The 25,245-nt window shown below is 44.5% G+C and overlaps 2 protein-coding genes across 3 annotated transcripts in view; one reads left to right on the top strand and one right to left on the bottom strand.

Moving 5' to 3' along the window:
- The first annotated feature begins 1,111 nt into the window (after positions 1-1,111).
- LOC106599936 (G-protein coupled receptor 55) lies at positions 1,112-4,395 on the top strand. Its single transcript, XM_014191278.2, has 3 exons — positions 1,112-1,285; positions 2,511-2,645; positions 3,351-4,395. Exon 3 carries the CDS (start codon positions 3,357-3,359, stop codon positions 4,329-4,331), a length of 975 nt encoding a protein of 324 aa, XP_014046753.1. The 5' UTR covers positions 1,112-1,285; positions 2,511-2,645; positions 3,351-3,356; the 3' UTR covers positions 4,332-4,395.
- Positions 4,396-18,979: 14,584 nt separating this feature from the next.
- Positions 18,980-25,245, bottom strand: part of LOC106600027 (semaphorin-6B) — a 72,425-nt gene continuing 66,159 nt past the window's right edge. For both annotated transcript variants that reach the window (XM_014191361.2, XM_014191360.2), the window contains exon 17: positions 18,980-22,757. In XM_014191361.2, coding sequence (XP_014046836.1) covers positions 21,745-22,757 — 1,013 coding nt within the window. In that variant the 3' untranslated portion in view covers positions 18,980-21,744. The remainder of the gene's footprint in view (positions 22,758-25,245) is intronic.

The raw sequence follows: 25,245 nt of genomic DNA, 5'->3' as shown, positions 1-25,245 counted from the left end.
ACTGAAAATAATGTAGAATGGCGTGATGGAGGAGCGAGTCAGCCATGGCGAGTGGTGGTTTGGATTCATAATGTCAGTCTGTTGTTGATGGGTGCTGTTTGGGAGGGGGAGAGAGAGAGGGAAAGAAAGATAAGGAAAATAAGAAGGAGAAGGAAATGGAAAAATAGGAGAAAGAGAAGAGAGAATGGGAGACTTGTTTCCAATCAGAAGTACCAGAAAATATCACAATGACACAATTTGAAAGTGTGACCTATTTCCTTCAAGGCTGCTTGTCACAGGTCATTTCTTGGTCCAATTTTCACTCCAATTGTCAAAACAGCAATTTACCTCTCTTTTCATTCTCTAAATTTCTCAGAATGAAACACTGACCCATTTACAACATTGCTTTTCGGGATGATTGGAGCTGGAAAGACAGTCTTTCAGAAGAAGACAATCAATTTCTTCTTGTCCAATCAGTCCCCTGGTGCTCCAGTCATGACCTCCGACCTCTACTTCCGTCTCCCCGCTGACCCGTTTTTCCCCTTCAACACTCCTGACGGAAATTGTCCCTTGATGAGATATTGTGTAAGACAAAAAGGAATGGAAGAAAAATGCCTCAATTTGAAGAGAGGTGAGAGGGTCAAGATGAAAATACAGTTTTGCATTATTTTTTGCCTTTCAAAATCACACAAATCTTGGCTACAGTGTCTAATGACCTATACAGTTACATGAATACCACCAAAAAAACTGTAACAGTTGAGTGATTATTTCAACATTTCAGTTTCAGAGGAGGGAGTTGAGTAAAGTAAAACTCTCTCGTCTGAACATATTCTGGTGAAACAACACCCTTACTAACTTACTGACTTTATTGTCCCCATGGGGAAATTTTGTTGCAGTGTCATGTACACAACCCTCTGTGCATTTGTTTCTACCTTCATCATTCTGTTTGAGTACAAAGAGCAGCCAGTGGTTTACTGTACGTGACACAGGTCAATACTGTACACCCTGGCCAGACTATACTTCACTCTCCCACGGCCCTGTTGACATAGCAACACTGCTTCCTCCCTAACCAGTCACAAAGCAAAACATGCAAATTGAGGTTTGGATCACCCCACATAGTCTTTTTATGTGACTGACATATACTTCCTCTATCAAGGTTTAGATAGAAGCTAGGAAGATAGACCATACTTTACAGAAGTCCCAAATGAGCATTTAGCAATATATGTAAAATTGTAACATAGAACTGAGTTTCAGATCCTAAATCGGGCATTCTAAAGTTCTGACAATAGAAAAGTTCAGTTGAAAGGTAAGTAATATTTGGTCTTAAAAATATTAAATGATGTAGGCTACACATATGGCTATTTATGGAGTATTTCTGACACAGTGCCTTCAGAAAGTATTCACACACCTTGAGTTTTTCCAAATTTCGTTGTGTTACAGCTTGAATTTAAAAATGATTACGTTTTGATGTTCTTGGTCATTGGCCTACACACAATGCCCCATAATGTCAAAGTGGATTTTTTTTGTTGCTTATTAATAAAACAAATATTCATTCAACCCCTTTGTTATGACAAGCCTAAATATGTTCAGGAGTACAAATGTGCTTAAGAAGTCACATAATACGTTGCATACTTTTTAAATGACTACCTCATCTCTGGACCCCACACACAATTATCTGTAAGGTCCCTCAGTTGAGCAGTACATTTCAAACACAGATTCAACCACAAAGACCAGGGAGGTTTTCCAATTTCTCGCAATGAAGGGCATCTATTGGTAGATAAAAATAAACAGACATTGAATATCTCTTTGAGCATGGTGAAGTTATTAATTACACTTTGGATGGGGTATCAATACACCCAATCACTACACATATATAAGCACGTAGACAATGAATGTTCCTGTGTGGCCGAGTTACAGCTTTAACTTAAATCTATTTGGAAATCTATGGCAAGACCTGAAAATTGTTGTCTAGCAATGATCAACAACCAATTTGACAGAGCTTGAAGACCTTTGAAAAGAATAATGGGCAAATGCTGCACAATTCAGCTGTGGAATGCGCTTACAGACTTACCTAGAAAGAATCACAGCTGTAATTGCTGCCAATGGTGCTTCTACAAAGTACTGACTCAGTGGTGTGAACACTTATGTAAATCAGATATTTCTGTATTTCATTTTCAATAAATTTGCTAAAATTGGGGTATTGTGTGTAGATGGGTGAGATTTTTGTTTGAGTATTTAATCCATTTTGAATTCAGACTGTAACACAACAAAATGTGGAATAAGTCAAAGGGTATGAATACTGTAAATGTCACATTTTCACTTTAACAACAACAGTATATTGTGATAATCCAATCTACTGACAATATTTGCAATGTATCAAAGATGTATTTCACCGTGCAATACTGTGCCTCGGTGAACAATTTTAAAAGATAACCTATTTGTGGTTTTGCAGAGATGTTAGTCAGTTAGTGGGAAACCCACACCATTATGAATCAGAAACATACATAACTCTCATTTCCTTTTAACTGTAGACGCCTGACTTGCAGTTTTACCCTGACAAGTGACAAAAATAAAAAAGCAACTTATTCTAAAGCCTTTTCGTTGGAAGGAGTAATATAACATCAGTCCCTGAGAGTGAAAGTGAAAGAAGAGGGGAGAAATAACAGGTATGATTATGTTTATATGACTGTCTGGCTAAATAAGGTATGTTTATGCACTGAGGAGCCGCATGGTTCCTGTAGATCTGGTGCACACAAATACTCATATTAGACCAAGAGTCTACTACTGTGAGTGCAGCTCAATAGTCTGAAGTGGATTCTCTCCTTGCCTTTACTTCATTCTTGACTCCTGAGTGGCGCAGCGGTCTAAGGCACTGCATCTCAGTGCAAGAGGCATCACTACAGTTCAAATCCAGGTTGAATCACATCCGGCCGTGATTGGGAGTCCCATAGGGCGGCGCACAATTGGCCCAGCGTCGTCCGGGTTTGGCTGGGGTAGGCCGTCATTGTAAATAAGAATTTGTTCTTAACTGACTTGCCTAGTTAAATGAATATATATATATATAAAATCATCTGCACTCATCTGAAAAGAGACCAGAGATGAAAGAAATGGGATTAAGGTGCAGGTTTGTCCTCAATTTACTTCACATTAGAGCAGATTAAAAGGCAACTGCACTTCCTGATATGGCTTAGTTTTTCATCTGTGCTCATTATGAAATGCTTGCGGCCATGAATGAAGGCAAACGAGAGTTGTCTTGGGGGTGTGGCTTGTCTTGCTTCTCACAAGTGTAGCAGGTCGTGAACTCTGCAAAAAAAACTTTCTACACTCAGAGAAAAAGAACAGTAAATTATGTTTTTATAATCTCTCTTTAGGTAGCTATGTGTGACACGAACACCATCCACATACACATCCTCCAAGGTGTGAGCTACCTTTCTGTGTTTCTGGTGGGCCTGCTACTCAACATGGCGTCTCTACGTGTCTTCTTCATCAAACGGGCCACGTGGACGGACACACACATCTTCATGCTGAACCTCGCCGCCGCCGACTGTGCCCTAATCCTCTTCCTCCCTTTCCGCATCTATGATGCCTTCCAGAGTCTGCCCATAACGCCCTTCTGCTCGTTTCTCATCTCAACACATTACATCAACATGTACGCCAGTATCTTCACCGTCACCGCCATCAGCGTCCACCGCTTCCTGGTGGTCAAGTTCCCGTTCCAGACCAGAGCGTGGCGATCAAAGAAGGTGGCTGTGGCGGTGTGTGGGGCCATATGGGTCATGGTAGTAATGATTTGTGGTGTGTTCAGTGATGCCAACCATCCCCAAAAACTATTGACATGCTATCAGAGATGTAAAGAAATCCCATTGCCTGTTGGGTTCCTTGCGGTTCTAGAAGTGCTGGGGTACCTTCTCCCACTCTTGATTATAGTGTTCTGTTCCACACAGACCATAATGGTTCTGCTGAAGGAGAAGGATCAGGAAGAAACCACTGTGGAGAAGAGGAACATCATTGGCATTATAACAGCCAACCTGATCGTCTTTGTGGTTTGCTACACCCCCATCCATCTTGGGTTTCTGCTGAAATACCTGGCCAAAACAAACCACTGGGAAACGTTAGACTGGGATGGTTTTTGGCAGGTTTGTGAATGGATCGCTACCACAAACTGCTTCTTGGATTCCATTAGTTATTACTTTCTGTTGAAACAGTTTTATTCTAAAGCCAGTAGATCAGCAGAAGTTGACAGAGGCTCAGAGATTGCATTAACCACCAATCAAACTGTGAACACACAAACCTACCCCGATAATGATGCATCATACCCCTCCCTCCCTCCATGTATTACACCGCCAGAATAACGTCATCATGTTTTTTTGACATCTCTTTTATTAAAATCATATTTTAAATAAAGTGTGTATATGTGTGTGTGTGCGTGTATGGGTGTGTTTGCGTGTGTGTGAGAGAGAGGGACCAGAAGTCCCCAACACAGGTGTGGTGGTTTAGGATTAAGGTTAGAATTAGTGATAGGGTTAGAATTAGGTTTAGGGTTAGGAGCTACAGTAGCATTAGTTTTAGGGTTAGGAGCTAGGGTTAAGGTTAGGTTTTCGGGTTAAGGTTAGAGTTAAGGTTAGGGTACAGGTTAGGTTTAGGGGTTATGGAAAATAGGATTTTAAATTGTACTGAATTGTGTGTCACCACAAGGTTAGTAATACAAGACTGTCTGTCTGTCTGTCTGTCTGTCTGTCTGTCTGTCTGTCTGTCTGTCTGTCTGTCTGTCTGTCTGTCTGTCTGTCTGTCTGTCTGTCTGTCTGTCTGTCTGTCTGTCTGTCTGTCTGTCTGTCTGTCTGTCTGTCTGTCTGTCTGTCTGTCTGTCTGTCTGTCTGTCTGTCTGTCCATGTGTGGTTGTAAATGTGAATGATATACAGTTGAAGTCGGAAGATTATATACACCTTAGCCAAATACATTTAAACTCAGTTTTTCAAAACTCCTGACATTTAATCCTTATAAAACTCCCTGTCTTAGGTCAGTTAGGATCACCACTTTATTTTAAGAATGTGAAATGTCAGAATAATAGTAGAGAGAATGATTTATTTATTTCAGCTTTTATTTCTTTCATCACATTCCCAGTGGGTCAGAAGTTTACATACACTCAATTAGTATTTGGTAGCATTGCCTTTAAATTGCTTAACTTGGGTCAAACATTTTGGGTAGCCTTCCACAAGCTTCCCACAATAAGTTGGGTGAATTTTGGCTCATTCCTCCTGACAGAGCTGGTGTACCTGAGTCCTCCTTGCTCGCACACGCTTTTTCAGTTCTGCCCACAAATTTCCTATGGGATTGAGGTCAGGGCTTTATGATGGCCACTCCAATACCTTGACTTTGTTGTCCTTAAGCCATTTTACCACAACTTTGGAAGTATGCTTGGGGTCATTGTCCATTTGGAAGACCCATTTGCAACCAAGCATTAACTTCCTGACTGATGTCTTGAGATGTTGCTTCAATATATCCACATAATTGTATTTTCTCATGATGTCATCTATTTTGTGAAGTGCACCAGTCCCTCCTGCAGCAAAGCACCCCTACAACATGATGCTGACACCCCCGTGCTTCACGGTTGGGATGGTGTTCTTCGGCTTGCAAGCCTCCCCCTTTTTCCACCAAACTTAACAATGGTCATTATGGCCAAACAGTTCTATTTTTGTTTCATCAGACCAGAGGACATTTCTCCATGTGCAGTTGCAAACCGTAGTCTGGCTTTTTTTTATGGGGGTTTTGAAGCAGTGGCTTCTTCCTTGCTGAGCGGACTTTCAGGTTATGTCGATATAGGAATCGTTTTACTGTGGATATAGATGTTTTTGTACCTGTTTCCTCCAGCATCTTCACAAGGTCCTTTGCTGTTGTTCTGGTATTGATTTGCACTTTTCGCACCAAAGTACGTTCATCTCTAGGAGACAGAACACGTCTCATTCCTGAGCGATATGACGGTGTCACGTCCTGACCAGCAGCGGGAGTAGTGGTGTAGTATTTTGGTCAGGACGTGGCAGAAGAAGTCTGTATGTGTTGTCTAGTATGTCTGTTTCTGTGTTAGTCTTGTGACTCCTGATCAGGAACAGCTGGGGATCGTTGTTCCTGATTGGGAGTCATATATTTAGGAGTATGTTTGTCACTTAGGTTTGTGTATCCTTTGCTTTATTTATTATTCTTTACATTAAAAGATGAGTATCCACATTCCGCCTGCAGTTTGGTCCATTCAACACGGCTTCAACAATTATGACAGAACCACCCACCTAAACAAGACCAAGCAGCGGAAAAAGGAGAGGAACGCTGAGTACATGGACTATGGTGAGAAATGGACCTGGGAGGAGATCTTGGAGGGAAAAGGCTCCTACACTTGGGAGGAGATCCAGGCTGGAAAGGATCGCCTTCCATGGGGACAGGTGGAAAGAGAGAGGGAGGAACGGCGAAAGGCTGGTGAGGACCGGGAACGCTACCGGGGTACACGACTGGCGAGGAAGCCGGAGAGGCACCCCCAATAATTTTTTGGGGGGGGCACACGGGTAGTTTGGTTAGGCCAAGGAAGAGCCATAAGCCAGCTACCCGTGATTATGTGGAGGAGCGTATGGAGTGGAGGGCGCCGTGTTTTGCTGAGGTGCGCACTATCTCACCCATACGCACGCACAGTCCGGTGCCCATTCCAGCCCCTCGCAGATGCCGTGCTAGAGTGGGCATCCAGCCTGGTGGGAGGATGCCTGCACAGCGCATCTGGTCGCCGGTACGCCTCCTAGGACCAGGCTACCCTACTCCCGCTCTATGCACGGCAACCATCAGGCCCCTGCACAGCCCAGTTCGCCCTGTACCAGCACCCCGCTCGTGCAGGGTTGCTAGTTCCATCCAGCCAGGATGGGTTGTGCAGGCGGTGTGGTCAAGGCCACCTGTGCACCTCCATGGCCCAGTCTTTCCGGTTCCCGCCTCTCGTGCTATCCCGGAAGTGAGTGTGAGTACCTAATATACTACATCATCAGTCTAACTGAATATGGATGTTGTGTTGGCTGAATGTTCCAGGCAGGATCCTGAATGTTCTTTAGCTGGTGAACATTGTCTTGTGTTGGGCAAGATTTGGAAAGGCACACACCTGTCTATATAAGAGCACACAGTTGACATTGCATGTCATTGCAAAAACCATCCATGAGGTCGAAGGAATTGTCCGTTGGGCTCTGTGACAGGATTGTGTCGAGGTACGGCTCTGGGGAAAGTTACCAAAACATTTCTGCAGCAATGAAAGTCCCCAAGAACACAATGGCCGCCATCATTCCTAAATGGAAGAAGTTTGGAACCACCAAGACTCTTCCTAGAGCTGGCCGCCCAGCCAAACTGAGCAATTGGGGAAGAAGGGCCTTGGTCAGGGAGGTGACCAAGAACCCGATGATCACTCTGACAGAGCTCCAGAGTTCATCTGTGGAGATGGGAGAACATTCCAGAAGGACAATCATCTCTGCAGCACTCCACCAATCAGGACTTTATGGTAGAGTGGCCAGACGGAAGCCACTACTCCGTAAAAGGCACATGACAGCCCGCTTGGAGTTTGCCAAAAGGCACCTAAAGGACTCTCAGACCATGAGAAACAAGATTCTCTAGTCTGATGAAACCAAGATTGAATTATTTGGCCTGAACGCCAAACATCCTGTCTGGAGGAAACCTGGCACCATGCTTACGGTGAAGCATGGTGGTGGCAGCATCATGCTGTGCGGATGTTTTTCAGCGGCAGGGACTGGAAGACTAGTCAGGATCGAGGGAATGATGAATGGAGCAAAGTACAGAGTGATCCTTGATGAAAACCTGCTCGAGAGCACTCTTGACCTCAGACTGGGGTGAAGGCTCACCTTCCAACAGAACAATGACCCTAAGCACACAGCCAAGACAACTCAGGAGTGGCTTCAGGACAAGTCTCTGAATGTCCATTAATGGCCCAGACAGAGCTCAGACTTGAACCCGATCGAACATCTCTGGAGAGATCTGAAAATAGGTGTGCAGCAACGCTCCCCATCCAACCTGGCAGAGCTTGAGAGGATCTGCACAGAAGAATGGGAGAAACTCCCCAAATACAGGTGTGCCAAGCTTGTAGCGTCATACCCAAGAAGACTCAAAACTGTAATCGCTGCCGAAGGCGCTTCAACAAAGTACTGAGTAAAGGGTCTGAATACTTACAGTGAGGGAAAAAAGTATTTGATCCCCTGCTGATTTTGTACATTTGCCCACTGACAAAGAAATGATCAGTCTATAATTTTAATAGTAGGTTTATTTGAACAGTGAGAGACAGAATAACAACAAAAAAATCCAGAAAAACGCATGTCAAAAACGTTATAAATTGATTTGCATTTTAATGAGGGACAGAAGTATTTGACCCCTCTGCAAAACATGACTTAGTGCTTGGTGGCAAAACCCTTGTTGGCTATCACAGAGGTCAGACGTTTCTTGTAGTTGGCCACCAGGTTTGCACACATCTCAGGAGGGATTTTGTCCCACTCCTCTTTGCAGATCTTCTCCAAGTCATTAAGGTTTCGAGGCTGACGTTTGGCAACTCGAACCTTCAGCTCCCTCCACAGATTTTCTATGGGATTAAGGTCTGGAGACTGGCTAGGCCACTCCAGGACCTTAATGTGCTTCTTCGTCAGCCACTCCTTTGTTGCCTTGGCCATGTGTTTTGGGTCATTGTCATGCTGGAATACCCATCCATGACCCATTTTCAATACCCTGGCTAAGGGAAGGAGGTTCTCACCCAAGATTTGACAGTACATGGCCCCATCCATCGTCCCTTTGATGCGGTGAAGTTGTCCTGTCCCCTTAGCAGAAAAACACCCCCAAAGCATAACGGTTCCACCTCCATGTTTGATGGTGGGGATGGTGTTCTTGGGGTCATAGGCAGCATTCCTCCTCCTCCAAACATGGCGAGTTGAGTTGATGCCAAAGAGCTCCATTTTGGTCTCATCTGACCACAACACTTTCACCCAGTTGTCCTCTGAATCATTCAGATGTTCATTGGCAAACTTCGGACGGGCATGTATATGTGCTTTCTTGAGCAGGGGGACCTTGCGGGCGCTGCAGGATTTCAGTCCTTCACGGCGTAGTGGGTTACCACGGCGTAGTGTGTTTTCTTGGTGACTATGGTCCCAGCTGCCTTGAGATCATTGACAAGATCCTCCCATGTAGTTCTGGGCTGATTCCTCACCGTTCTCATGATCATTGCAACTCCACGAGGTGAGATCTTGCATGGAGCCCCAGGCCGAGGGAGATTGACAGTTCTTTTGTGTTTCTTCCATTTGCGAATAATCACACCAACTGTTGTCACCTTCTCACCAAGCTGCTTGGCGATGGTCTTGTAGCCCATTCCAGCCTTGTGTAGGTCTACAATCTTGTCCCTGACATCCTTGGAGAGCTTTTTGGTCTTGGCCATGGTGGAGAGTTTGGAATCTGATTGATTGATTGCTTCTGTGGACAGGTGTCTTTTATACAGGTAACAAGCTGAGATTAGGAGTACTCCCTTTAAGAGTGTGCTCCTAATCTCAGCTCATTACCTGTATAAAAGACAACTGGGAGCCAGAAATCTTTCTGATTGAGAGGAGGTCAAATACTTATTTCCCTCATTAAAATGCAAATCAATTTATAACATTTTTGACATGCGTTTTTCTGGATTTTTTTGTTGTTATTCTGTCTCTCACTGGTCAAATAAACCTACCATTAAAATTATAGACTGATCATTTCTTTGTCAGTGGGCAAACATACAAAATCAGCAGGGGATCAAATACTTTTTTCCATCACTGTATGTAAATGTGATGCTATTTTTAATACATTTGCAAAAATGTTTAAAAACCTGTTTTTGCTTCGTCATTATGGAGTCCTTTTCAGAATAAGGCTGTAACGTAACAAAATGTGGAAAAAATCAAGGGGTCTGAATATTTTCCGAATACATTGTACGCCCAGCTACAGTATATTTATTTAGCTCTAGGTGACTGACACTAGTTCCTTGTGCTGAGCTTGATGTTGATGCCACTGCAGATGTTGATGGGACCGGACTCTGTAAATAGAACACATAGGCCAGTCACCTTAGCCTCTGCCTCTGCTCAACTTCTAAGATAAATCATGAAACATTACCCCAGCAGCCTATGCTTGCTTGTTTGCTCATCCAGGTACTCAGCACCACACCATTACCTAACTTTACAGTTGTTATGGTCACAAAAATACAAATAAATAGTTATTCAGAAGCTGATGATCTTTGAATGAGTGGTAGGCCCAGTGAGTAATGTTAGCTAGCTACCTGTTGACTCCCATTCTCAACTAGATCCACTTCGACAGGGGTGGTACTACGTCCTGAAATCACTATGAATTCTGAATATTGTGGTTTGCTTACATATTATATGTTAGAAACATATTAATAATCATAGACGTATAAAGTGAAAGAGCAGTGGTGAAATGTCCCTTTAAATAATGTGCAGCTTTTTTCCAAAGTACAATCAGCATCAGTACAAAAAGCTGATTTAACATCATTTGATTGTAGTATCATTTAGTTTTTTGAATTTTGAAGTAAATATACAATACCAGGCCAAAAATTTGGACACACCTACTCATTCAAGGGTTTTTCTTGATTTTTACTATTGTCTACATTGTAGGATAATAGTGAAGACATAAAAACTATGAAATAACACAAATGGAATCATGCAGTAACCAGAAAAGTGTTAAACAAATCAAAATATATTTTAGATTTTATATTCTTCAAAGTAGCCACCCTTTGCCTTGATGACAGCTTTGTACACTCTTGGCATTCTCTCAACCAGCTTCATGAGGAATTATTTTCCAACAGTCTTGAAGGAGTTCCAACATATGCTGAGCACTTGTTAGCTGCTTTTCCTTCACTCTGCGGTCCAACTCCTCCTAAACCATCTCAATTGGTTTGAGGTCGGGTGATTGTGGAGGCCAGGTCATCTGATGCAGCACTCCATCCCTCTCTTTGTGTCATGACTTCCGCCGAAGTCGGCTCCTCTCCTTGTTTGAGGGGCGTTCGGAGGTCGACGTCACCGGCTTTCTAGCCATGGCCACTCCATCTTTCACTGGATCCAGCTCCAGGTGAATACGCCTGTTGAAAAACAAATTATAGTCCCACTAAGTGCAAACCAGATGGGAATGGCATACCGCTGCAGAATGCTCTGGTAGCCATGCTGGATAAGTGTGCCTTGAATTCTAAATAAATCACTGACAGTGTCACCACTGACCATCACCCCAGACCAAAGCACCCCAGACTCACCTCCTCCTCCATACTTAATGGTGGGAACCACACATGCGGAGATCATCCGTTCACCTACTCTGCGTCTCACAAAGACACGGTGGTTGGAACCAAAAATCTCAAATTTGGACTCATCAGACCAAGGACAGATTTCCACCAGTCTAATGTCAATTGCTCGTGTTTCTTGGCCCAAGCAAGTCTCTTCTTCTTATTGGCGTCCTTTAGTAGTGGTTTCTTTGCAGCAATTCGACCATGAAGACCTGGTTCACGCAGTCACCTCTGAACAGTTGATGTTGAGATGTGTTTGTTACTTGAACTCTGAGGCTGGTAACTCTAATGAACTTATCCTCTGCAGCAGAGGTAACTCTGGGGCTTCCTTTCCAGTGGCGGTCCTTTTGAGACCCAGTTTCATCACAACGCTTGATGATTTTTGCGACTGCACTTGAAACTTTCCGTATTGAGTGATCTTCATGTCTTAAAGTAATGATGGACTGTCGTTTCTCTGCTTTTTAAGCTGTTCTTGCCATAATATGGACTTGGTCTTTTACCAAATAGGGCTCTCTTCTGTATACTACCTCTACCTTCACAACACAACTGATTGGCTTAAACGCATTAAGAAGGAAAGAAATTCCACAAATTAACTTTTAACAAGGCACACCTCTTAATTGAAATGCATTCCAGGTGACTACCTCATGCAGCTGGTTGAGAGAATGCCAAGAGTGTGCAAAGCTTTCATCAAGGCAAAGGGTGGCTACTTTGAAGATTCTGAAATATAAAATATATTTTGATTTGTTTAACACCAGTTTGGTTACTACATGATTTCATGTGTTATTTCATAGTTTTGATGTCTTCATTATTATTCTACTGTAACGGTCGTCGTAATGGATGGACCAAGGCGCAGCAGGTTGAGTGCTCATATTGAACACTTAATAAACAAAACAAGAAACCGATAAACGGACGACAAACAGTCTTGCAGGCAACACACAGCTATGCAAAGAACAACCTCCCACAAATCCCATGACAAACACATTCCTATTTATAGGACCTTCAATCAGAGGCAACGATAGACAGCTGCCTCCAACTGAAGGCCCCAACCCCAATTACCTAAACATAGAAATAGAAATGACTAGACAGAACATAGAAATACACTAACATAGAACAATGACAAAAACCCCGGAATACATTAACCAAACACCCCTCTACATACACACACACCCCGAACCATATAAAACAAATACCCCCTGCCACGTCCTGACCAAACTATAATAACAAATAACCCCTTTACTGGTCAGGATGTGACATCTACAACGTAGAAAATAAGAAAAATAAAGAAAAACCCTTGAATGAGTAGGTGTCCAAACTTTTGACTGGTACTGTTCATTTCCATATTTATGTGGTTAAATACGACTGCCATTTAAAGGGACGGTACACCAACATTTTATTTCAATTGTATTTTTATTGACAAAAAGTGATTAAGCCATTGATCCTGAGAGACAATGACAAAAAATATGGCTTTCTTTATTTACTTACCCCACAGCCAGCATTAGCATCACTTCTGGTGAGACAATGGGAGTGGGATTGCCTATGGCAGGATGCTACAAAAAGCATGCTACAATCCTCAATGTTACTTCACACCTAATGTTATAGCAACCCAAATACCATAACAAGTTGCACATATATAATATTGGAGGATATTATAGGAATTCTGGTATTTATGTAACATTTCCCGTACAATATTTATTTTTCTGAGAATACACACCAATACAGCACTATGTGTACATTCAGAGGGTAACTGATTTCTGTATTACAGTTCTAGCAAGTATTCATACCACTGACATACTTTTATAAGCTGCTTTGACTGCAACTAAGCATAAACAGTATGTTAGGTCATTTTTATTTCTTTCAAAGTCATACCTAGTTATAACCAGTTATAACCATAGGTGAGTACACAAGGAGCTCAATTGCTGCAGGTGATCTGGTCAAAATCACTGACAGAGGTCCCCCTCCACCCTCTGAGGATATGTATAAATTAATATTATGTCTCCAGAGAAACCTGGATTCAAATAAAGATGTTTTTGTAGGTTTGCCCTAGAATAAATACTTTTCAGGGGAATTCACACCATTAGAGCTCTCTGTGTAGATTCAGAGTGTATCAAATCAAATCAAATGTTATTTGTCACATCCACATGGTTAGCATATGTTATTGCAAAATGTGTAGCGAAATGCTTGTGCTTTTAGTTCTGACAGTGCAGCAATATCTAACAAGTAATCTAACAATTCCACAGCAACTACCTAATACACACAAATCTAAGTAAAGGGATGGAATAAGAATATGTACATATAAATATTGATGGGTCATGACTGACCGGCATAGACAAGATACAATAGATGGTATAAAATACAGTATATATATATATATATATATCTGGGATGAGTAGTGCAAGATATGTAAACATCATTATTAAAGTGGCATTAATAAAGTGTCTAGTGATCCATTTGTTAGAGTGGCCAATGATTTAAAGTCTGTATGTAGGCAGCAGCCTCTCTGTGTTAGTGATGGCTGTCTGATGGCCTTGAGATAGAAGCTATTTTTAGTCTCTCGGTCCCAGCTTTGATGCACAGATACTGACCTCGCCTTCTGGATGGTAGAGGGGTCAACAGGCAATGGCTCAGGTGGTTGTTGTCCTTGATGATCTTTTTGGCATCCTGTGACATTGGGTGCTGTAGGTGTCCTGGAGGGCAGGTAGTTTGCCCCCGGTGATGTGTTGTGCGGACCGCACCAACCTCCTGAGAGCCCTGCGGTTGTGGGCGGTGCAGTTGCCATACCGGGCGGTGATACAGCCCAACAGGATGCTGTCAATTGCGCATCTGTTGAAGTTTGTGAGGGTTTTAGGTGACAAGCCACATTTTTTCAGCCTCCTGAGGTTGAAGAGGCACTGTTGCGCATTCTTCACCACACTGTCTGTGTGGGTGGACCATTTCAGTTTGTCAGTGATGTGTACGCAGAGGAACTTGAAACTTTCCACCTTCTCCACTGCTGTCCCGTCGATGTGGATAAGGGGGTGCTCCCTCTTCTGTTTCCTGAAGTCCACAATCATCTCCTTTGTTTTGTTGACGTTGAGTGAGAGGTTGTTCTCCTGACACCACACTCCGAGTGCCCTCACCTCCTCCCTGTAGGCTGTCTCGTCATTGTTGGTGATCAAGTCTACTACTGTTGTGTCGTCTGCAAAATTGTTGATCGAGTTGGAGGCGTGCATGGCTACGCAGTCATGGGTGAACAGGGAGTACAGGAGGGAGCTGAGCATGCACCCTTGTGGGGCCCCAGGGCTGAGGATCAGCAAAGTGGAGATGTTGTTTCCTATGTTCACCACCTGGGGGCGGCCTGTACAGGAAGTCCAGGACCCAATCGCACAGGGCGGGTTTGAGACCCAGGGCCTCAAACAAATTGATGAGCTTGGAGGGTACTATGGTGTAGTCAATGAACAGCATTCTTACATAAGAATTCCTCTTTTCCAGATGGGATAGTGTGCAGTGTGATGGCGATTGCATTGTCTAAGGACCTATTGGGGCGGTATGCAAATTGCAGTGGATCTAGGGTGACAGGTAAGGTAGAGGTGATATGATCCTTCACTAGTCTCTCATAGCACTTCATGATGACAGAGGTGAGTGCTACGGGGCGATAGTCATTCAGCTCAGTTACCTTTACCTTCTTGGGTACAAGAACTATGGTGGCCATCTGGAAGCATGTGGGGACAGCATACTGGGATAGGGAGAGATTGAATATGTCCGTAAACACCCCAGCCAGCTGGTCTGCGCATGCTCTGAGGACACGGCTAGGGATGCCGCCTGGGCCGGCAGCCTTGTGAGGGTTAACACGTTTAAATGTCTTACTCACGTCGGCCACACAGAAGGAGAGAGGAGGCACACACTCCTTGGTAGCGGTCCACGTCGGTGGCACTGTATTATCCTCAAAGCGGGCAAAGAAGGTGTTTAGTTTGTCTGGATGCGTAATGTCGGTGTCTGTGACGTGGCTGGTTTTCTTTTTGTAGTCCGTGATTGCCTGTAGATCCTGCCACATGCGTCTCATGTCTGAGCCATTGAATTGCAACTCCTCTTTGTCCCTATACTGATGTTTCGCTTGTTTGATTTCCATGTGGAGGGAAAAACTACACTGTTTGTATTCTGCCATATTCCCTGTCATCTTTCCATGGTTAAATGCGGTGGTTGGCGCTTTCAGTTTTGTCCGAATGCTGCCATCTATCCACGGTTTCTGGTTAGGGTAGGTTTTAATAGTCACAGTGGGAACAACATCTCCTATGCACTTCCTTATGACCTCACTCACTGAATCAGCATATTAATCTATATTATTGTCTGAGGCTACCTGGAACATGTCCCAGTCCGTGTGATCAAAACAATCTTGAAGCGTGGATTCCGATTGGTCAGACCAGCGTTGAATGGTTCTTGTCACGGGTACATCCTGTTTGAGTTTTTGCCTATAGGAGGGGAGAAGCAAAATGGATTCGTGGTCGGATTTGCCGAACGGAGGGCGGGGGAGGGCCTTGTATGCATCACGGAAGTTAGAGTAGCAGTGATCCAGTGTTTTGCCAGCTCGGGTACTACAATTGACATGCTGATAGATTTTAGGTAGCCTTGTTCTCAAATTTGCTTTGTTAAAATCCCTGGCTACAATAAATGCAGCCTCCGGATATATGGTTTCCAGTTTGCATAGAGTCCAGTGGAGTTCCTTGAGGGCCGTTGTGGTGTCGGCTTGGGGGGGATATACACCGCAGTGACAATAACCGACAAGAATTCTCTTGGGAGATAATATGGATGGCATTTGATTGTGAGGAATTCTAGGTCCAGTGAACAGAAGAACTTGAGCTCCTGTATGTTGTTACAATTACACCATGAGTCGTTAATCATGAAACATACACCCCCGCCCTTCTTCTTCCCTGAGAGATGTTTATTCCTGTCGGCGCGACGCACAAAGAATCCCGGTGGTTGTAACGACTCCGACAGCATGTCCCCAGAGAGCCATGTTTCTGTGAAACAGAGTATGTTACAATCCACATGTCTCTGGAAAGCAACCCTAGCCCTAATTTTGTCTACCTTGTTATCTAGAGAATGGACATTAGCGAGTAAAATACTTGGAAGCGGTGGGTGGTCCATCTACCTCTCCTGCGGTGACGTTGTTTTGGGTCATTCTCTGGAAACAGTTTGAATGCCTTGGTTGGTTTGAACAAAGGATCCCCTTCGGGAAAGTCGTAGTGCTGGTAAGTTGGCGTCGCTCTGATATCCAATAGTTCTTCCCGGCTGTATGTAATAACACTTAAGATTTTCTGGGCTAACAATGTAAGAAATAATGCATAAAAAAAACAAAATACTGCATAGTTTCCTAAGGACTAGAAGCGAGGCGACCCTCTATGTTGGCACCAGAGAGAGAGTTGTACAATCAGAGTTCTGTATTGCAGTTCTATCAAGTATTTATACCAGTGGCAGACTTTGTATACCATTGTCAGATTTGTATATGCACAAAAATAAGGTAATTTTGGTTTTGTACACAGTCTATGATACGTTGTATAGAAAAGTACAATATTAGACGAGTATATGGGGAATTATGTCTCTGTAGGTGATCAGTCTATCTGGTCAAAATCACTAATACAGATCCCACTACACCCTCTGGTGGTATAGATAACTTGTTATTATGTCTCCAGAGAAACCTAGATTAAAATAAAGGTCCTATCTATCAAATTACTATAGGCAGAATTAGGTGTTTTTGGATGACGTCAAAATGCCCCCGAAGGACTTGATTTTAAAAAAAGTTAATTTTGAAACAGAAACACTAAACCATGATTTAGTTAAAGGTCCAATGCAGACGTTTTTATCGCAATATCAAATAATTTCTGGGTAACAATTAAGTACCCTACTGTGGTTGTTTTCAATTAAAATAAAATAAAAAATAATAATAATAATTGCTTCTTAGCAAAGAGCAATTTCTCAAGCAAAAATGTTGATAGGACTGTCTGGGAGTGATCTGAGTTGTGAGGGGAAAACTGAAAACCAGCTGTTATTGGCAGAGAGGTTTGGAACTCTCTTTCCTATTTGTCTATTAACTAATTTACCACCTGGTGATGTCACCAGGCAGGCCAAAATTCCATCCCACCAAAACAGGCGGAAATTTCAGGCAGTCTTTTCAAACAGCTCTTTCACTAAAAGGGCATAATACTTTTTTTTTTCTCACAATTTCACAGTTTTATTTCAACCTCATAGTGTGGAAATATATATAAAACATAGGACAATCATGTTTTTGACTGCACAGGGCCTTTAAGAACAAACACTGAATACTGAAGTGAAACTGTGAGATCTTGTTGTGATTAAACTAATAGCGGTCTAAAGACCACAACCATAAGGTGATGATTTGAGTAGAAGTGCAGGGCTGGAGCAAAAGCCTATACATATTGCGGCCCTCAAGGACACATTGATCATCATGAAAAAGACTGCTTCTAATACAAAGGCAATGTTCCAGCTGATAATGGCATCACCTCTAACAAGCAATGATTCACCACCTACATCTCCTTGGCAACAGTGGAATCATATTGGGTGCATCTCAATTAGATCATTTTGGCCTTCTTTCCTTCATTCGCGATGATCTGAAAACACATGATAGATTAAGATAATTAGGTGGATTCCTACTGTGAATTTGTTTTCACCAATCTAGGTCTTTCACATCAGTGCATCTGAAGGTAAAGAAATGAGAGGAGGCCACTGTAGACATGGGAGATGCAGTTATTTTCACAGATGGCTTCCTCTCTTGCAAAGACTAGTTTCGAGCGCCATCTAGGGGTGATAAATATGGTTGCTTGAAAGTGCCCTCTACTGTATGTCAAGATTAAGATTAACAATATGTAAAGATATAACAGAGATTAATAGATTTTAATGGTTTATTAGAATAAGAAAGAATATATTGACAGGGGTCTCCATATTGACTGAGTGCTTTATACTCTCGCATGAAGTGTTTAGTGTGTGTCAGGGTTGGGCTCAATTCGAGTTGACGGTAGTCAATTCAGGAAGTGATTTGAATTTACAGTGGCAATCCAGTCTCCTTTTCACCTCAGTTAACACCGGATTTACTTAACAAAAGTCACATCTAAATAGGTGGTCCAGTCATGACATAGCACAAGTGTGCCTTTTCTGTTTTGTTCTCTATTGCTCCTCTATTGTTTTCTATTGCTCCTCTATCGTTCCTCAAGCAAGAGGGGAGGCCGATGACATCACAGATTCCCATCAGACCAACTCTTTGAACGCCCTACTCCTTGAAGTTTGCAGTATTATTTTTTACCCTTTAGTGTGTGTACTTCACTGTATTTATACTTGGGATATCGCTTTTCAAAAGTAAAAGTTTTAAAAAAGTCACTGGAGGACATCTTTAACATTCAGAAATGGAAAACCTTTTGAAAGAAATAGCTTCTACTTTTCATTTTATTGAGAAGTCATTGAAAATGAATGCCCATTTTTCGATTATTGAATTTTAGTTTACTTCCTGAATTGACTGCCTTTAATTCGAATTGTGTGTGTGTGTGTGTGTGTGTGTGTGTGTGTGTGTGTGTGTGTGTGTGTGTGTGTGTGTGTGTGTGTGTGTGTGTGTGTGTGTGTGTGTGTGTGTGTGTGTGTGTGTGTGTGTGTGTGTGTGTGTGTGTGTGTGTGTGTGTGTGAACAGCCGTAAGTCACAAGTCAACTGGATACCTTTTTTAATTCAGCTCAACAGGACAAGCCTGCGATTCTACTCTTTAGAAAGAAAACAGCTAGCCTCAGCATTTAGTCAAAGGTAAATACTGTACTTAGTGTATTTACAGATCATTCACAACATAGTCAACAAAAACTCACACGTCAAAGAGAAAGGCCCATGTCAAGTAAGAAAACAAGAATCATTAAAACCAAATGGGTAAGATACATTCAAATCAATTATTTACAAGGATATGCATTAGATACAGTACAACTCCTTTTCAAATAAGAAAAATAAAAGTTGTGCTTTTCCATGATGTATTATTACTGCACAGTTTTATGAGCAAATTAGTATATATATTCATTCAGTAAGTAGCCTTTGACTTGAAGGTTCCACAGTATGGCTGTTTGTTGGTGTGGGCGAAAACAATCAATACAATGCTAGCACATTTCAGTAACAACTGAACCAAATTCTGTACTATGTTCATAAGTGGTTTATAAACAGATTTTCAGTGTTTCTAGCATTTGAAATGGATATGCCTAAAATGCACAAGAGCAGCAAAGGCAAAAGAATTATGAAAGAAAACAAACATTCAGTAGGCTACCTGAAGGCGACATTGTGAAGTTCCTCATCATTGCACACAGGAAGTAAGACTGTACACATTTGAACAAATTATACAACATCACAGTATCAAATATATAAGGTATAAAATGAATTGACATGGTTTTTATGGCACTTAAAAACATTTCCTTTTTGTTTCAGTGGTCACGTGATATGTCACCCAAAAGTACAGTTCAGAATATTGGCACACATTGTATTGACACGGAGGGAGAAAAGACATCGGCATGGTGTTTATGAGTGTGTTTGTTACTGTGGCTGCATCTCAAATAACACCATATTTCCCATTCAGTGCAATACATTTGACCACTATATGGACAATAGGGTGTGATTTGAGTCATGACCTGTCTGAGTGCTGTCATCATTGTGCTCCTCCAATGGTAACACAGACATCTGGGGTTGAGTCACAAGTGTCTTTATATACAAGTCATTGCTGCTCAGGTTCACAACAGAACTGAACAAAACGTTTTTCTGAATGTGACTGGAGCTGTGTCTCTGACGACTTGAGAATGGCAGATCCGATCTTCTTTCTTGTCTCCATGTTGCCTCTCTCTTTCTCACTCTGCCTTTCTGTTTGTCTCCACCCTCCTGTCTTTCTACTTATCTCTCTGTCTTTCTATCTATCCCTCTCCCCATGTCCGCTTAACGTAATGGCAAGTCTTTTATTACACACTTTGATGGGTAGAATATATGATGGCATTTGAGTTCTATGAAAATAACCATGAACATTGATGAGTAAGCGGCAGGACAGTTGTTTAATCACAACAACAGTGACTGTCACACACATGCATAGTCAGTGCACCTCCGCATACAGACACAGGGCACAGGATGGACACGCGTGCACACACACACACACACACACACACACACACACACACACACACACACACACACACACACACCAACCTAATTCTCTATGCCATTAAAGAAAAACATAGAGTGGAAGGGGTGGATGGATGGATGAAATGGCGTCATTAGAGAGAACGCCTGGTTGGCAGAAATACTGCTGACATTCCAGTCCGACTCTCCTCCTTTCTCAGTAAAAGTGGGTTATAGTCCCATGGTTCCAGTGAGACAGGTTAGGAGCAGTACAGTATGGCCCCTCTCACCTCACATACACTGGGAATATATGGTCCCCTGACCAGGCTTATTAAAACTGAGCTGTAAATCTCTCTCTCTGTGTGTGTGTGTGTGTGTGTGTGTGTGTGTGTGTGTGTGTGTGTGTGTGTGTGTGTGTGTGTGTGTGTGTCAGGAGGCTGCTGGAGGGCAGGCTATTAAATCTTCATTGCCGCTTCCTTTCGACACTCTTCATCAGGTATTCTCTTCACGTTCAGAGTCAGAATAACCTCAGTGTTTTCCTGCACACTGAGGCTGAACAGTGTCTGTTTCATTCACCTAAGATTCCTAAAAGTAATATCTTTCTAATTCATGTGTGAGTGCCACTCAGTCTGTACTGGAAGGTGGACAGAGTGCATTGTGTAGGAATGATGTCTCCTAGGTCTCGTCTTCTGACACCTGAAAGTGGCCATGTTGTTTGGTTAGTCCTTTTTGGCCTGTTTGAAGCACAGGTAAGGCTGTCGGCAAGTGTCTGTCTCTGGGTCTCTTTTGCATGTTGCTTCCTGCTTATGGTTCTCTCTCAGCATGTTTTCTTTGTAAGAATTCCACTGTCTAGCAAACTCTTCCGTCCTTCCTTCCCCTCTCTCTTTCCCTCTTTCAATCCCTCACTCTCGCTCTCCTTTCTCTCTTTCTCGCCTCCTCCCCTCTCTCTTTCCCTCTTTCTCACCTCTCTTTCAATTCCTATCTCTCGCTCTCCTTTCTCTCTTTCTCGCCTCCTCCCCTCTTTAAGCAGCTTGAGTGGATAGGCAGACACAGCAACAACCTCATTTTCTCTGGCTAATCACAGCCAAGCAGGATCTGAGTGACAGCAGTAGTAACCAGTCACAGAAAGAACAGCCTCAGGAGTCCACCAGTGAGATACAGAGATATCAGGAGGACTGAATGACAATGAGGGACAGAGACAGAGAGGCAGAGAGAGAAAAGAAAGAGAGAGGGAGGGAGAGAAAAGGTAGAACAGAGAGAAGGAGAGAGATGTAGAAAGAGACTGATATGGTCTTAAGCAGTGACTGGGGTCCTTCCCTGCTTTTCACTCTCTTTTTCACTGCCCGTTGTGAGTCCTCTCATTGGAACTCTTCTTACTCAGCAGCTGGCTGAGATCCACCAGCTCCCCCAGCTCTCCTCTCCCCAGTTCCCCTCTCAGCTGAGCCCTGCCCGGCCCGGGGGTGTGGTGCTGGGCCACATACTGCTGGCCGTTGGGGGTCGGCATGGAGGATGGAGGTGCGGGGACCATGCCCTGGCTGCTGAGGATGTAGCCTTCCTGGGGAGGCCAACGGAGAGGCAGGGGCTCCCCAAACTCCATGTGGGCGCTGGGGGCTGACACCACCCTCCTCCTATTCGGGGAGTCCTGGGGGGTCATGGGGTACACGTACTCCCCTGCCGACTTGCGAAGTGCCGACTTTGGGGTCCCACTCCTCCCCTTCTCCCCCCAGGGCTTGCTGAGGCACACGTAGTGCTGGCGAGGCGTCTCCCCTTCTCTTCCTCGGTCCTCACCACCATGTCTCCCACCTCCTCCACCCTGGAAGAGTCTGGTGGTCAGGTAGACAGCAGTAGAGGGGTGTGGGGGGCAAGGGAGAGGGCAGGGGGATGCCAGCCCCATGGTGCTCCCTCCCAGGTAGGTCTGGCTGTTGTCCCACCCCCCTGATCCAGAATCGGAAAGCCTGAGCCCGCGTCTCTTCTGCTGGGGCGTGTGCTCTGGCGTGGGCAAGAACCCTGGGTCCAGCTCCCCTGACTTCACCCATCCATTGGGCATCACAAACAGGGTCTCCCCGCCCTGAGAACAAGGTCTATCCCCTCCTCCCTGACGGGTCACACTGAGGACCGATCCTCCCATCCCTCCTCCTGACGTCAACATCCCCCTCTCCCGGCGCTGAATGCTGGACTGGCTGGTGTTGCTAGCGTGGCGTCGGTTGCTGGGCTTGTGGGCCATGATCCAGCAGACGGCCAGGCCTGATAGCATCGCCCCGATGGTGAAGGCCGAGATTGCAGACGTCACCAGCAGGTTGAGGGAGACCAGACTCTCCGGCTCGACCAGCAGACTCTGCTGTATGACACCTGAAGGGGAGAGGGGAGATGAAAGGAATCATAAAGTTAATGGCAAGAGAGAAGATTAAATCCACTCAACGTTACAGCATGAACAGGTTCTCACTCTACAGTCCTTCACTCTCCTCTACTTTTTCGTTTCCATTCTCCTTTATGACCCTCTCCATGCTTTTGTTATTGTGACGTTTAGATCTAAACATGATTTGCCTGATCTCAAAGATGATATTGCTATATTTTATTATCCAAGAGCATAATCTTATTCTGTGTTACAGTAATCTATCATAACATTGTAAAATTGCAGAAGAGAAGCATCTCCTTTTCCTTTTTGGTGCTTTCTCCAGCACACCCTTGGGGTTCTGCTGGCTGGGCTGAAAGCTGCACTTGTCATCAGTAAGAAGGGAAAACACTAAAACAGACTCCGCTCAAACTTTCCATTCTGTGTTCAGGAAGGATCTAGGGCTGGTCAGTGAGTTTCTCCCTAAAATACATCATTTATTTTGGTAAATATTTCCACCGCTCTAATCACTCCCATCTGCACAGACACAGCAGATGTTTGCCAGGCCCTGGACCCATAGTTCTGGGTCTGGCTTCATGCTTTCACCTCTCTCTATGGAATAGGCTGACTGCAGTAAACTGGCCTATATCTGAGTTAGAAAGCAAAAGTTCTGGAACTAGAAGAGGTGAGGTTCTAGAGAGTGATATACAGTGCATTCTGAAAGTAAATCAGACCCTTTGCCTTTTCCACATTTTGTTACGCTACAGCCTTATTCTAAATTAAATTGTTGTAACGACCGTCCAAAGGAGTAGACCAAGGTGCAGTGTGGTGAGTGTTCATCTTTGTATTTAATTTTAAATGAGAACACTACAAACAAAGTAATAAACAATGATAACGACCGTCACGTCTTGCAGGCTTAACAAGCAGTACAAAAATAAGATCCCACAACTACAAGTGGGGAAAGTCTGCCTATGTATGATTCCTAATCAAAGACAACGATAGACAGCTGCTTCTGATTAGGAACCATACTTGGCTCAACACAAAGAAATAGACACCATAGAATGCCCACCCCACACCCTGACCTAACCACATAGAGAAACAAACCATCTCTCTCAGGTCAGGGCGTGACAGTACCCCCCCCCAAAGGTGCGGACTCCCGGCCGCAAACCTGAACCTATAGGGGAGGGTCCGGGTGGGCATCTAATACTTGGCGGCGGCTCTGGTTCGGGGCGTAGCCCCCACACCACCCGCTGATCCCCCCGCTTCTGTGTCGCCGGAGGAAGAAGACCGTGGATCATCGCCGGAGGCTTAGGACTGCCAACTGCCGCTGAGGACTCTGGGCTGAAGGCCGCCGTTGAAGACTCTGGGCTGCAGACCACCGTTGAAGACTCCGGGCTGCAGACCGCCGTTGGAGGCACCGGACTGAGGAGCGTCATCGGAGGCTCCGGACTAGGGACCGTCGTTGCAGGCTCCATGCCTTGGATCATCAATACAGGTTCCGTGCCATGGATCATCACTGGAGGCTTCGTGCCATAGATCATCTCTACAGGTGCCGGGCCATGGATTATCCCTACAGGCTTCGTGCCATGGATTATCCCTACAGGCTCCGGGCCATGGATCATCACTAGAGGCTTCGTGCCATGGATCATCTCTACAAGCTTCGGACCATAGATTATCACTGGAGGCTTTATTCGTGGAGCTGGAACAGGTCTCACCGGACTGGGGGGACGCACTGAGAACCGAGTGCTCAAAGCAGGCACCGGCCGTACTGGGCTATGGAGGCGTACTGGAGGAAGAGTGTGAGAAGCAGGCACAGGACGCACTGGGCTATGGTGGCGCACTGGAGGGAGAGTGCGCGGAGCAGGCACAGGACGTACTGGGCTATGGAGGCGCACTGGAGGTCTGGAGCTTAGGGCTGGCACACCTCGTCCTGGCTGGATGGTTATTTTCGCCCAGCAAGGGCGGAGCGCTGGTACAGGACGAACTGTGCTGCGCTGGTGAACAGGGGGTACCGTGCGTAGAGCAGGCGCAGGATAACCTGGGCCGAAGAGACTGGAGACCAGATACGCTGAGCCGGCGCACTTCTTCCTGGCTGATGGCCAACTCTAGCACGGCAACGGTGAGGAGCTTGTACCGAGCGCACCGGGCTGTGGGTGCGCATGGGCGACACAGTGCGCATCACCGCATACCACGGTGCTTGTTCAGTCACTCGCTCCCCATGGTAAGCACGGGGAGTTGGCTCAGGTCTTAAAACCGCCTTAGCCAATCTACCCGTGTGCCCCCCCAAAAAATTTTTTGCTGCTGCCTCTCGGGCCCTCCGTTGTTGCCTTGCCTGTCGATCTCGTCGCTGTACCTCCCTCGCTGCTTCCACCTGTTCCCATGGGAGGCGATCCCTTCCGGCCTGGATCTCCTCCCACGTCCAGGATCCTTTGCCATCCAGGATGTCCTCCCATGTCCAGTCATCCTGCCCACGCTGCTTGGTCCTTTGGTGGTGGGATCTTCTGT

The sequence above is a fragment of the Salmo salar genome, chromosome ssa03 (genome assembly GCF_905237065.1).
Source record: "Salmo salar chromosome ssa03, Ssal_v3.1, whole genome shotgun sequence".
Classification (NCBI taxonomy): Eukaryota; Metazoa; Chordata; class Actinopteri; order Salmoniformes; family Salmonidae; genus Salmo; species Salmo salar.
The sequence above is the reverse complement of the archived record's forward strand: the minus strand, read 5'-3'. Positions and strand labels throughout refer to the sequence as shown.

Excerpts from the sequence above, each read along its gene's own strand:
- LOC106599936 (XM_014191278.2), top strand. The coding sequence starts at position 3,357 with ATGTGTGACACGAACACCATCCACATACACATCCTCCAAGGTGTGAGC.